General features: G+C 53.4%; 1 protein-coding gene across 1 annotated transcript; it reads right to left on the minus strand.

Moving 5' to 3' along the window:
- Nucleotides 1-4309: 4309 nt before the first annotated feature.
- Nucleotides 4310-7463, minus strand: APOA4 (apolipoprotein A4). The gene is made up of 3 exons (XM_043579407.1): nucleotides 6689-7463; nucleotides 6197-6323; nucleotides 4310-5439 (listed from the first exon to the last, which is right to left on the minus strand). Exons 1-3 carry the CDS (start codon nucleotides 6735-6737, stop codon nucleotides 4467-4469), a joined length of 1149 nt encoding a protein of 382 aa, XP_043435342.1. The 5' UTR covers nucleotides 6738-7463; the 3' UTR covers nucleotides 4310-4466.
- Between the last annotated feature and the right edge of the window lie 4674 nt (nucleotides 7464-12137).

A 12137-nucleotide genomic window follows, 5' to 3' on the forward strand; every position in this document is an offset into this window, starting at 1 on the left:
GTATGATCTCTCACAATTGCTGTGGGTCTGTGGCTAGGCTGTGCGGTTCTGGTCCAGGATATGTCATGAGGTTGCAGGCAAGATGTTGGCTGGGGCCATAGCCATCCGAAGGCTTGACCACACATCTGTTTCCAAGGTGGCTCACTCACGTGCCTGGCAAGTTGGTGCTGGCTGTTGAGCAGGGGCTGCTGTTCCTCTCCGTGTGGCCCCCTCCCCAGAGCTGCTTGAGTGTCCTCCCAACAGAGTAGCTGTCTTCCCTCAGAGTCAGTGATCCAAAGGAGAGCAAGGTGCGAGCCACAAGGCCCTTTTGACCTAGCCTCAGGAGTCATACACCATGACTTCCATAATAGCCTATTGATCACACAGGTCAGCCCTCCACACATGAGAGACACCACACAGGGCGTGAGCCAGAGAGGAGGATCAATCTTGGAGCCATGTGGCAGCCTGGCCACCACAGTCTGTACACACAACGGTGGAGGAATGGGGTACCTGTCTGTGCAGAGTTGTGTTCATTTGCTAGAAACAGTGTCAAGGAATTGGCCCGAGAGACAAGGCGATTCCCTCCAAACCTCAAGTCCTATGATTTTGTGCATAGGTCCTAGTTTTTCAGTTACTGCATCACTTGCCTACCGTCTCAGAACCAGCTGCTCAAATCCTCTTTTTTTTCAATGTTTTATTTATTTTTGAGAGTGAGAGCGTGAGCAGGAGTGGGAGGAGGGACACAGAGAGAGAGGAACGGAAGATCCGAAGCAGACTTCGTGCTGACAGCAGCAAGCCCGAGGCCGGGCTCAAACTCACAAACCGTGAGACTGTGACCTCAGTTGATGTCAGATGCTCAACCAACTGAGCCCCGAAGATGCCCCTCAAATTCTCACTCTTCTGGGCAATGCTGGGGTCTCTAACTATTTCCCTCCATTATTAGCTGCTAATTGTCACACGGTGAGATAACCATGGTTCTGTCCTCCATGCTTTCCGACAGAGAAGTCCCAGATAACCCCACAATTGTGGTTTCTCTCCCCAGAGCATGCCATCACCTGTGCGCCCCATCCTGGGATCACGGGGTGTTCTATGATAACACCAAAAGAACACAGCATCCCCTCTGTTTTTGACTGGGCTGTCACAATCCCTCAACAGCAGTAAGGCCCTGTGGGTTCAGGAGGAGAGCAGGCCCCACACCCTTCCTTTGCCTTGTCGTGCTCTCCTCTCCCTAATCAAGGCCGTTCCATACACCAGACACCTCAGGGGTAGGGACCTCTCTGACGTTCTCAAATGACCTCTGACCTTTGAGCTTTGGGGATGGGTGCAGGTGTGTGGCTAGCGTCTCAGCCCAGCCCACACCAGGGCTGGCTGACACTCTTTGGGGGCACTAGCCCATGCCTGTAGAGGAGTCCATCACATCCGGGTCACCTGAGGGGCCACGGGGGGTTGGGGGAGCTTCAGGCCTGAGAGCGTGCTGGGCTCTGGACAAACTGCACTGGGTGATATTGATGTGGGCTGTGCAGAAGTCCAGGAAACACCCCCTACCCGGCACTTGCAGGGGTTCTTCTGGGTTTAAGTGTTTCAGTCTTGCTACGTGGTCAAGCCTGGCTCCCGGAGTAGCTCTGGTGAATATTTATTAATTTATTTGCTTGTTTGTTTGTTTATAGTTTTTAAAGTAATACTATTACGATGGCTACTATTAAAACAACAATAGAAAATAACAAGTGTTGGAGAGGGTAAGGAGAAAAGAGCCCCAGTTCCCTGTTGACGGTGATGCAAAACATTTGCATGAAAATATGGCGTTTCCTCAAAAAGAATCAAACATAGAATTACCACATGACGCAGCAATTCTGATTCTGGCTATATACACAGAAGAATTGAAAGCAGAGACTTGAAAATAGCATAATAGCATTATTCACAATAGCCAAAGGGTAGAAACAACCCAGGAGTCCATCAATGGTGAGTGCCTAAACAGAATGTGGTCTATACATACAATGGAATGGTATTCTGCCTTTAAAAAAAAAAAAAGAAGTAGAAGAAGAAGAAGAAGAAGAAGAAAAAAGAAGGAGGAGGAGGAGGAGGAGGAGGAGGAAGATATTCCGGTCCATGCTACCACATGGATGAACCTTGAAAACATTATGGTAAGTGAAAGGTGAAAGAAGCCAGACACAACAGGACAAATATTGTATGATTCCCTTATGCATATTCTCTAGAACAGGTCAACTCCTAGAGACAGAAAGTAGAGTAGAGGTTACCAGAAGCTGGCGTGGGGGGTGATAATGTGGAATTCCTTAATGGATACAGAGTTTCCTATTTGGGATGATAAAGAAATTTTGGAAAGGGGCACCTGGGCGGCTCAGTCGGTTAAGTATCTGACTTCGGCTCAGGTCATGACCTCATGGTTCGTGAGTTTGAGCCCCGCATGAGGCTCTGTGCTGGCAGCTCAGAGCCTGGAGCCTGCTTCGGATTCTGTGTCTCCCTCTCTCTGTGGCCCTCCCTCACTCACACTCTGTCTCTCTCTTTCTCTCTCAAAAATAAATAAAACATAAACAAATTTTTTAATAAAAAAAGAAATTTTGGAGATAGCAGTGATGGCTGTACAACATTGTGAATGTAATTAATGTCTCTGAATTATATAATGGTTAAAATGGTAAATTTTATGTTATATATATGTGTGTGTGTGTGTGTGTGTGTGTGTGTGTGTGTTTACCACAATAAAAAGGTAATACTAAATAGTATCTTAAAATCCCAATACTATATAAAATATATGAAGTGGAAAGCAATATCTCACCTTTCTGAGATGAACCCTGATGAATTTACCACCTAAGCTTTCAGTTTTCTTTCTCCCATGGAAGTCAGATATCAAGAATCGAATATGATCCAGCAGAACCCATCTGCCCCTTGTGTGGTGGGCATCGCCCCTGCTCTGTGGGGTTCTCGGGGGCTGGACGGCTTGCTTGGGTTTGAAACTCCGTTCCACCACTTGTTACCTAATGTACCTTACCATTCTGAACTGCCTTTTCCTTATCTGCTGTATCTTCAATGTTACAGTTTGTTGGGAGGAGTATAGGAGTCAATGTACATATACCGTGGGGGGCTGGGGGATTTTGTTGTTGTTATTGTTGTTTTGTTTCAATGTTTATTTTTGAGAGAGAGAGACAGACATACAGACAGACAGAACGTGAGTGGAGGAGGAGCAGAGAGTGGGAGACACAGAATCGGAAACAGGCTCCAGGCTCTGAGTTGTCAGCACAGAGCCCGACGTGGGGCTTGAACTCATGAACCGCGAGATCATGACCTGAGCCGCAGTCAGATGCTTAGCCAACTGAGCCACCCAGGTGCCCCTGTTTTTGTTTTTTTTATATTTATTTATTTTTGAGCGGGAACAGGCGGGAGCGTGCACAAGCAGGGAAGGGGCAGAGAGAGACAGAATCTGAAACAGGTTCCAGGCTCTGAGCTGTCCGCACAGAGCCCAACATGGGACTTGAACTGACAAGCCGTGAGATCATGACCTGAGCTGAAGTCAGATGCTTAACTGACTGAGCCACCCAGGCACCCCTCTACTGTGTTTTATAAAAGCACCTAGCACTAGGGAGCACAGAGTATCAGCTTTATTGCAATGCCTGTATTATAACTTTCTGCCACTGGACATTCCTCATTCCCTATTTTCTCTTCTGTAACCTCCCTTCCTTTCCTACTATTTACCACTGCCTCAAATGCCTGTACGGGGCATGCACAGAATCCATTTCTTTCCAGCCTATTCCTTAACGTTTCCTCTTTAGCAGCCAACATGGAGTACCAAATACAATTCTCTCTCTGAGAAGAATTTTAGGTCTAGCTGTTGAATTAACGGACTTTTTTTTTTTTTTACCTCCTTACACATTCACATACAAATATACATATGTTTCTTAACGGGGTTGTATAATGCATAACATCCAGAACCTGGCTTTCGTTTGCTTAAAATATCTTGGACATCCTCTCATAAAGAGATGGATTCCCCAAACCAAATCAGAGCATTCTTCTTGTACTTGGGAACTCACGAGAGAGTGAGCCCCATCGTCAGAACATGTATGAAAAGGGTGGGTAGAGCCTGCTAAGTGAATATTTCGTCTTTGGATAACATGGGACATCTTTTTCCACCTCTCCTTAGAGCACCCTCGAAAGCCCTCTCAGCACTCCCTGCCCTCACCCCTCCTGCAAGCTCATCCCCTCAGCCCTTGGTGTCCCTCAAAGTTTCCCCTGCCGGTCCCTGCCAAGCTTTGCCAAGCCGTGATTTCTGCCCACCTCAGGCCCACCAACGCCGAGAAGACACGCTGCGACCAGACTGGACTAGTTTCTCAGCAGCTTTATTGAGTAGCGAGAGGTAGTGTCTCTTTCCACTGGACATGTGTCCTCAAGCTGGTACAAGAACTGCCTTGGGACAGACAGACAGACCGGAGGCCGGGCAGGGCAGGTGTTCCTGGTAGCGCGGGAGCACCAGGGACAGCTCAGCTCTCCAAAGGGCCTGGCGCCTGCTCCTGCTCGGGGAGGGCCAGAGGCATGTCCTGGTTCTCCTTCTCCTTGAGGGTGCTGAAGAAAGAGTTGACCTTGTCTCTCAGATCCTTCTCCAGGAAGCTCAGGTGGTCTTCCATCCCGCCTGCGTAGGGGCCCAGCTTCTGCCTGAGCTCCTCCACCTGCTGCACCAGGGCTCTGTTGAAGGTGTCGCCGTAGGGCCCCAGGTTGCGGCGGAACTCCTCCACCTGCTGGTCCAGGTGGCTGTTGAGCTGGGCCAACGACTCCTGCAGTCCCTTGGCGTTGTCCCTCAGCTTGCCGCGCACGTCCTCGGCCACTGGCGCCAGCCTCTGCCGCAGTTCGTCGGCATTGGCCGTGATCTTGGCCTTCAGCTCCTCGGCATTCTTCTTCATCTGGAAGGCCAGCCCCTCGAGCTGGTGGTTGAGCTTCTCCTGGACGTCCTGCGCGTAGGGAGCCAGGCTGCGACGCAGCTCTTCCACGTTCTGGTCGATCTTGACCTTGAGCTCATCAGCGTAGGGCGTGAGATGCCCCTTGAGCTCTTCTATGTTCTGGTCGATCTTGGCCTTGAACTCATCTGCATAGGGCGTCAGTGAGGACTGCAGGTTGTCCACGTTCTCGCGCAGCACGGCCTCCATGCGCTGCGCGTGGGACGTCAGGTGGCGCCGCAGGTGCTCGGTGTGAGTGTTGACCTGGGTGCGCAGCTCATCCGCGTACGGCCCCAGGCGCTGCTGCAGCTCGCGCACATTGTCCCCAATTTTCTGGCTCACCTCGTTGGCGTGGGGCAGCAGCCGTGCCCGCAGCTCCTCCAGCTCCTTCCGAATCTCCTCCTTCAGCTTCTCCGAGTCTTTGGTCAGGCGTTCGTGCAGCTCAGTGGCGAAGGGCACGAGCTTCTTCTGTAGGTTATCCGCATAGGTGTTCATTTGCCCAAGCTTGTCCTGGAAGAGGGCACTACAGAGGAAGGACACAAGAGGGCCACCGTTACACTTGGCATTCCGTGCCAGGACCTTGTCTCCTTATATACCTGCCTAAGACAGGTGAGTGTTCAAGGGTACTGAGTTCACCCAGCTCGGCTCTGTGACCTTCCCTGCAGCAGACCATGGTTTGAGAGGGTGGATGCAATAGACTAAGTTATTACCTTTTATCTCTGAGTCTCCCCCTGACCTTGAGTCACCTATCATGTGACCTCCAGGGGTTTGCTTTCCCCTCCCTATCTGTGAAGTAGAAAGGGCAGACTTTGAAGTCCTTCCCAGCACAGGTGCACTATGACATAGGTCACATTCATTGATAGGATGTTAGGCTCTGGACCCCTTCCAGTGTCTTTTACAGATTCAAAATACTGGTTTCCCTGTACGTGCCTGTCCTCACAGGCTCCCCAGATATCCCCACGTCCCTTCCCATGATGTCCCAGGGGCCCGTCTTTCTGGAATGTGTTAGGACCCAGCTCCTGTGACATCTCCCTCCCTCCCTTTCTTCCATGCATCTCAATGCTAAGACGTGGCCATTTGGCACAGTCTAGAAGGTTAAAGCAGAAGATTCCTTAGGGATTATCAGTTCAACCCCCTGTCTGCATGTGGATCCCAGATCCAGAGATCTCAGGGCCACTGGGTGAGTTAGTCGCAGGGCAGTGGGCATCCTAAGCCCAGGTCTCCTGCCTCTGAGCTCAGCCTTTGGCTGCCGCATTGCCCGCAAGTCGTGTCTTTCTTACTTGAGCTGCTGGGTGAGCTCAGACTGCTGGAGATGTTCCACAGCTTCCTTGGCATTGTTGCTCAGCTGACTGAAGTAGTCCCACACCACGGTGGCCACCTGGTCGGGACTGACCTCAGCCCGGGCACCTGGGCAGGAAGCAGACAGTGATTCATGAGGACCTATCTCCTTCCTTGCCCCTCTGCACCAGCCCTGAGCTGCAGACCAGCTGATGGTGGGGGAGCCTGACCGCTGATCTCCTCCTCTGTGCTTCCCTAGTTAGAAGCTGGGAAGTTAGAAACTGGGCTGGCACTCACGCCAGCGGGCAGAACATTCTCAATAGGCCAGCCCTCCTGTGAACCGAGGGGCAAGTGGGCAGCCTTCTGTGTCCAACTGGGGGATGACAGGCATTTGGAACCATCCTGTTGCCTGGGCCTCTGACTCTCCATCCTGCCCACTCGATGCGGCAGAGGGTCCTGCCCAAGAGCCCCATCCAGAGGAAGCTCCTACTCACCGGTGACAGCCACTAGGGCCAGGGTCAGGACCACAGCCCTCAGGAACATCCTGGGCTTCTCGCCGGGCTGCACTGGATCCTTTCTGGAATCAGACGGCGCAACGGGAGAGGCTCTCAGGTAGCTCCACCTGTGCTGCTGTCCGAACTGACCAAAGCTCGGAGCCAGCCAGCCATTTAAACTCCCACCAGCCTGCCCTCCCCGCCTCCCTCCCCCATGTGACTCCACGCTGGAAGATGACACATTCCCAGGAAGCCTCTTGGACTTTTGTGACTCTAAGACAACGTGGAAGCTGACAGTGGACTGAGGCTTGGGCAGCAGTCAGAAGAAGCTGTTCTGTGCTCATGCCCCACCCAGTATGAAGGGAGGGTGGGGAGCCATGAGCTGTGGGAGGCAAGAGGCCCAGGGAACCCCCGAGCCAGGGAGGGACTGATGCCCCAGGGGCCCTGCTGACAATTCTGGATCTGAGCCAGGTTTGGGGAGTAAAGTTCACACCTCCTCTGTCTGCCTCAGGGGAAAGAGTCCCCCCGCCCCACACATTTCCCAAACTGACTCCATCTCAGAGCACCAGACACTAGACTAGGACATCCAGGGTCACAGGGACAGCAAGCTAAGATCCAGAGCTCTGGTCAAGGTGCGCCCAGGAGGAGGGCGAGTGGGCAGGTCGGTGGTGTGGGCAGAACCCCGTATTGAAAGGGTTAATTAAAAAAAAATTTTTTTAAATTCATTTTTGAGGGAGAGAGAGAGAGAGAGAGAGAGAGAACACGAACAGGGGAAGAGCAGAGAGAGAGGGAGACACAGAATCTGAAGCAGGCTCCAGGCTCTGAGCTGTCAGCACAGAGCCCGAGACGGGACTTGAACTCACAGACTGCGAGGTCCTGACCTAAGCTGAAGTCAGACGCCCAACCAACTGAGCCACCCAGGCACCCCTTGAAGGGGTTGATTTTAAGTGTGCTTCATGTCCCGCTGCTGCCCAGCTGTGCCACCTTGGCCTAGTGACTCAACTTGGCCAAATTCTGAGCCTCAGTTTCTCCTTTGAACACGGGGTTGCTGGGCATAATAAATGAGCTGTTGCTCATGCAATGGGTGTAGCGCCTGGCTCAGAATAAGCACTACACAGTCGTTGTTGTTGTTATTAATAATAACCTTGTTTTCCTGATTGGGGCCCTGGCAGGGGGTCCAGTAGAATGCTCATCCCTCCAGAGAGAGGGCAGAGTCAGGCCCAGCCCTCTAGGGATCACCAAGGTGGGGTACAATGCAGGGGAAATGGCTCCCAAGCTTAGCCACACTCCCTGGGTGGGAGCAGTCAGCCTGTGCTGAATCTCAGGACCTGAGCCTCTTAGGGGACTTCTCACTGGGGGCAGGGGGATGGGCGCAGGAGGTCTTCTAGGAGACTTCTATCGTTCTCTACAATGAGATCATACACACGATTACAGAAAGCCATCCACCAAGAAGACAATGCGGCCTGCTCTGCATGGGCCCCTCTGCTAGACCATGCCACCTGCAGTGACTGTGAGAGGAAACTCATTCCCACTGCACTGTTGGATCTGATCCGACAGCACAGGGCCCGACACGCGGGTGGACTCCTGGCCACCCACCATCACGACAACCCACAGTTGTGTTAATCCTGATTTATCGGGCCTCCATTTTTCATACTCCAGAAGTGGCTTGATGTCTCATGGGATTAAAGACAGCTAAGGCCTTCAGCCTCTTGCGCCCTGCCGTGTCCCCATACTGCCCGCGGTCGCCTCCGGTCTCAGGGAGCCCCGCCTTCCTGGACAGCTGTCCCTATCTTGCGGTAGTTGTGAAGGGCTCAGATTCTGGAGTCGGACTCCATGGGTTTGCGTCTGGGCTTCCCACTTACTGTCCACGTGACCTCGGGAAAATCTCCTAATCTCTCTGAGTCTCAGCTGCCTCAGCTGGGCGTAGAATAATGAGGAATCAGTGAGACAGTGTGTCACGCTGGGAACAGTGTCTAGGAACAGCACTAGCCACATTTCACCCTGCAAGCCTTACCTCCCTGCCACACTGGCCTATCGCTCCTGTTCCTGCTCCCCAGTCAGGCACAGTCCAGTCTCGGGTGGGTGCAAAGGTCAGTGCTCAGTGCCCCCATCCCTTCCCCCGGGGCCAGAGATGAAAAGAGCAATGAGTCACCAAGAACATCTCAGCTGCGGCCTGACCTCTTGGACTTGGAGTGTGAACAACAGGTGCCACCAGCATGTGACAGGTCCTGTCTCACTTGCCTGGGCGTACACACACTGGGAGTGTCTGTACCCCGCTGAGCATGTCTGAGAGCATCTGCCAGGACGTGCACAGATTCACATAAGTGTGCAAACACTTCAGCTGTCTGTGGGCACAAAGCTAAGGCATCTCGCTAAGGGACCGGTGCCGGCCTGTGCGACAGCCACAACCATGAGGGGGGTGTGCTGCTTCCTGACATGTCGTGGGTGGATGCCATTACTGAATGCATATGTTTCCCCAAGTCAGTGGGCACGTTTTGCATCAGTCTGTAAACAGATTTGCACCAGGAACAGGGGAAGAACGAGTGTCCAGTCTTACAGAGTTCGAGCCGCGGGCTCGGCCTCCGGCTGGGCCTCTGGTTCTCTTTGGGCACAGATGCTGGCCTCTCCTGCAGGACCTGACCCTATGAGACAAGAGACTGCCCCATGGGTGGACACAGGGGGCCCATGTGATGCTGGGCACATCATGTGCCTCTCTGAGCCTCGCTCTCCTTGTGTGTGCAATAGACGGTCCTAATGGTTGGTAACACAATGAGGTTGAAAGTCCAGCATTACAGCCACCCTCCTGTCCACCCCACAGGGACAAAACCAGGGGTCAGCCCAGAGCTCAGAGTCAGGAGGGGAGAGCTCAAGACCAGCCAGAGACAGGCAAGTCACATGGACATATTCCCCACAGATGCTCCACTCTGGCCCTCTTCCCAGGGCAGAATTAAAGAGGGGTAGCTCCTGTTGTTGTTACAGGAAGGATCTGGGTGGGATAATAGGAGGAACTTCCAGCATGGAGAGGCATGGGGAACCAGATCCTCTGGCTGGCAGGGCTGAATCGGGGCTCCCCATCCAGCCTAATGGCAGCGGCATGGATCACAGAGGCTTGTGTGCTAAGCCTCACCCAGACGCAAGGAAGCTAGTGAGGAATCAGCCTAGCCCTACAGGACCAGTTTTGGCTCCAGCTGCTCAAGCCTCCCTCCCGCCCCCTCCTTACCACCACTGGTGACTCCTTACAGCCAGTCTGCGGGCCAGGCCCAGAGCAGCCACCTCATCCCAGGGGAGCCAGCGTGGGATGGAGAGAGAGAGAGAAAGGAGAGAGAGGCAGCTTAGGCTGGCCCCTGAGAGGGCCCCTCCCGAGATAGTCCTACTGAGACCCAAGCCAGAGCTGTCAGGAGGGGCACTCAATTGTGCCAAGCCCTTTGAAAGAGGAAAAGTCCCAGGACTCATGGCATGCCACACCCCTGCTGCATGGGCCCACACACCTGGGTTCTCTGCCCAGCTCAGCACGACCCTGCTGGGTCTCTCTGCCCCCATCTTCTGACCTCCCTGGCCTCAGGGGGCCCATTGCTACATGTGAGAGAGAGGACAGGTTCCTCCAGACCCTCCACACACAGGGAAAGAGAGTTGGAGGGTCCAGGGCCAAGGGATCCAGCCAGCCCATTCTAGCAGGCCCAGGGACCGAGGACTTTATACTCTGACCCAGCCTGGAACCTGGATTCCCACTGTGGCCTTCACCTCTGGGGCCGAGGGGCAGGCCAGAACAGAAGAGTGACATGGGCGCAAGTTGCTGTCTACCCTCCCCGGTGCACAGATCCTTCAGCGACCTGATCAGCTTCCTTTCCTCCCCACCCCATCACCAAAATCTGTGCTCAGGAAGAGATCTGAAACTGATTTACTCTAAGGTCTGAGTGAATGATAAATCTCCAAGGGTCTCATCGCTCCAAGCTGCCTAGCACCAGTATTGGTATTTGAAGACCTGGATTCTGGTTTCTAGCTCTACCAGTGATGTGCTGTATGTACTCGGGGACATCTCTACCCCTTTGAGCCTTAGGTCTCTCATCTACCAAATGGGATCGTTAATATCTACTTCGTAGAAATCTATTTGCATTTTAACAGAATATAAGATCTAAGTCAAAGGAATCAACTTCTAATGGAGAAAGGTCAAGTCTTAGCAAACAAGGAATTCTGAGGGTAGAGCCAGGCCTCTTTCTCAGGCCTCTGATTTCACACCATGGAGTTAGTTGCTTCTTCCTGAGAAGATGGCTGCCTGCTTTCAAAAGCCCTATTTCCTCCTGCCTTCAGACTATGCTGTCTAGGGATAGACAAGGTGTTTGGGAGGAAGAAAGAGATTTATTAAGCCTGTTCCATGAACCAGTTGCTTTGTACATGCCTCATTTACTTTGTACCACAACTCTTGGCATATTCTATCCCCTTTTACAAGAGGAGCAAATCGAGGCTCTGAGGTATTAGGTCTCTGTTCCTGGGTCATATGACTTAAGAGTCACAGGCATCGTTTGAACCTGGGATTTCTTGGCTTCAAAGTCTTATTAGCCTCCCTGATGCAGGTTATGGCTCCTGTTGCGGGCCCAGGGCCACCTTACCCCGAGGAAGGTAAGGCCAAGTCCTCTCCTGGACAGCCCCTGCAGAACTCCTCTGTCCCCTCTCCCCACCGGACTGGCCTCACCACAACCTCGGTTCGTTCCAGCTCCCCTCCCAGCCAGGGGGCTCTGAGGGCTGCCATTTCAAAGCTGAGGAAACCAAGGCCCGAGGTGAGAGGTGCTCAGCGCTGGCAATCAGTCCCAGTTGTCGCTGTCTGGGGAAGGCCCAAGCCTGGAACCCCAGCTCCTGCCCCAGGAAATGTTATCAGTGGGTCCAGAGGGCAAGGGGAGGAGGAGGGGGGAAAGGCCTTGGGCTCAGAGCAGCCTGTGCTGTTCTCCCACCACCCCCTGCCCTGGGCTCAGCTGGAGAGGCTCCTGGAGAAGAGACGTCGATGCAGGGGAGGGGGCTGTGTGGAGTCAACTGTGTCTCCCCTCCCCACACAAGCCTCTGCCCATAGGTCTTCGGTGACTTCACTCCCGACACCCCACCCCAATACTGAGTTGTTCTCAAGCCTGAAGAAGCCCATCACCTTCTCAATCCAGCCCCCACCCCTTCCAGGCTGTTTCCAGGGCCCAGGGGGCGGGGTGTGGGGAGGGACCTGAAAGGCATGTGTGAAGGGCTGCGGTGGCCCAGAGACCCCTGGCTTCTCTCCTAATGCCTTTCCCCTACCTCTCCCTGGGGAGCCAGGCCGCTTGGAGGAAATGGGGTATGCCTAGTCCCTGAGCCCCTCTGGGCTGCAGGGGTGGCAGGAGACCAGTGTGGTCACCGCGGCACCTAGAGATTTCCCAACTCTCCCAGCAAGCCTGGCTGCGTCTGGGCACCCTGCCTCCGGCCCTGGTCTAGA

Source organism: Prionailurus bengalensis, chromosome D1 (genome assembly GCF_016509475.1).
Source record: "Prionailurus bengalensis isolate Pbe53 chromosome D1, Fcat_Pben_1.1_paternal_pri, whole genome shotgun sequence".
In the NCBI taxonomy this organism is placed as follows: domain Eukaryota; kingdom Metazoa; phylum Chordata; class Mammalia; order Carnivora; family Felidae; genus Prionailurus; species Prionailurus bengalensis.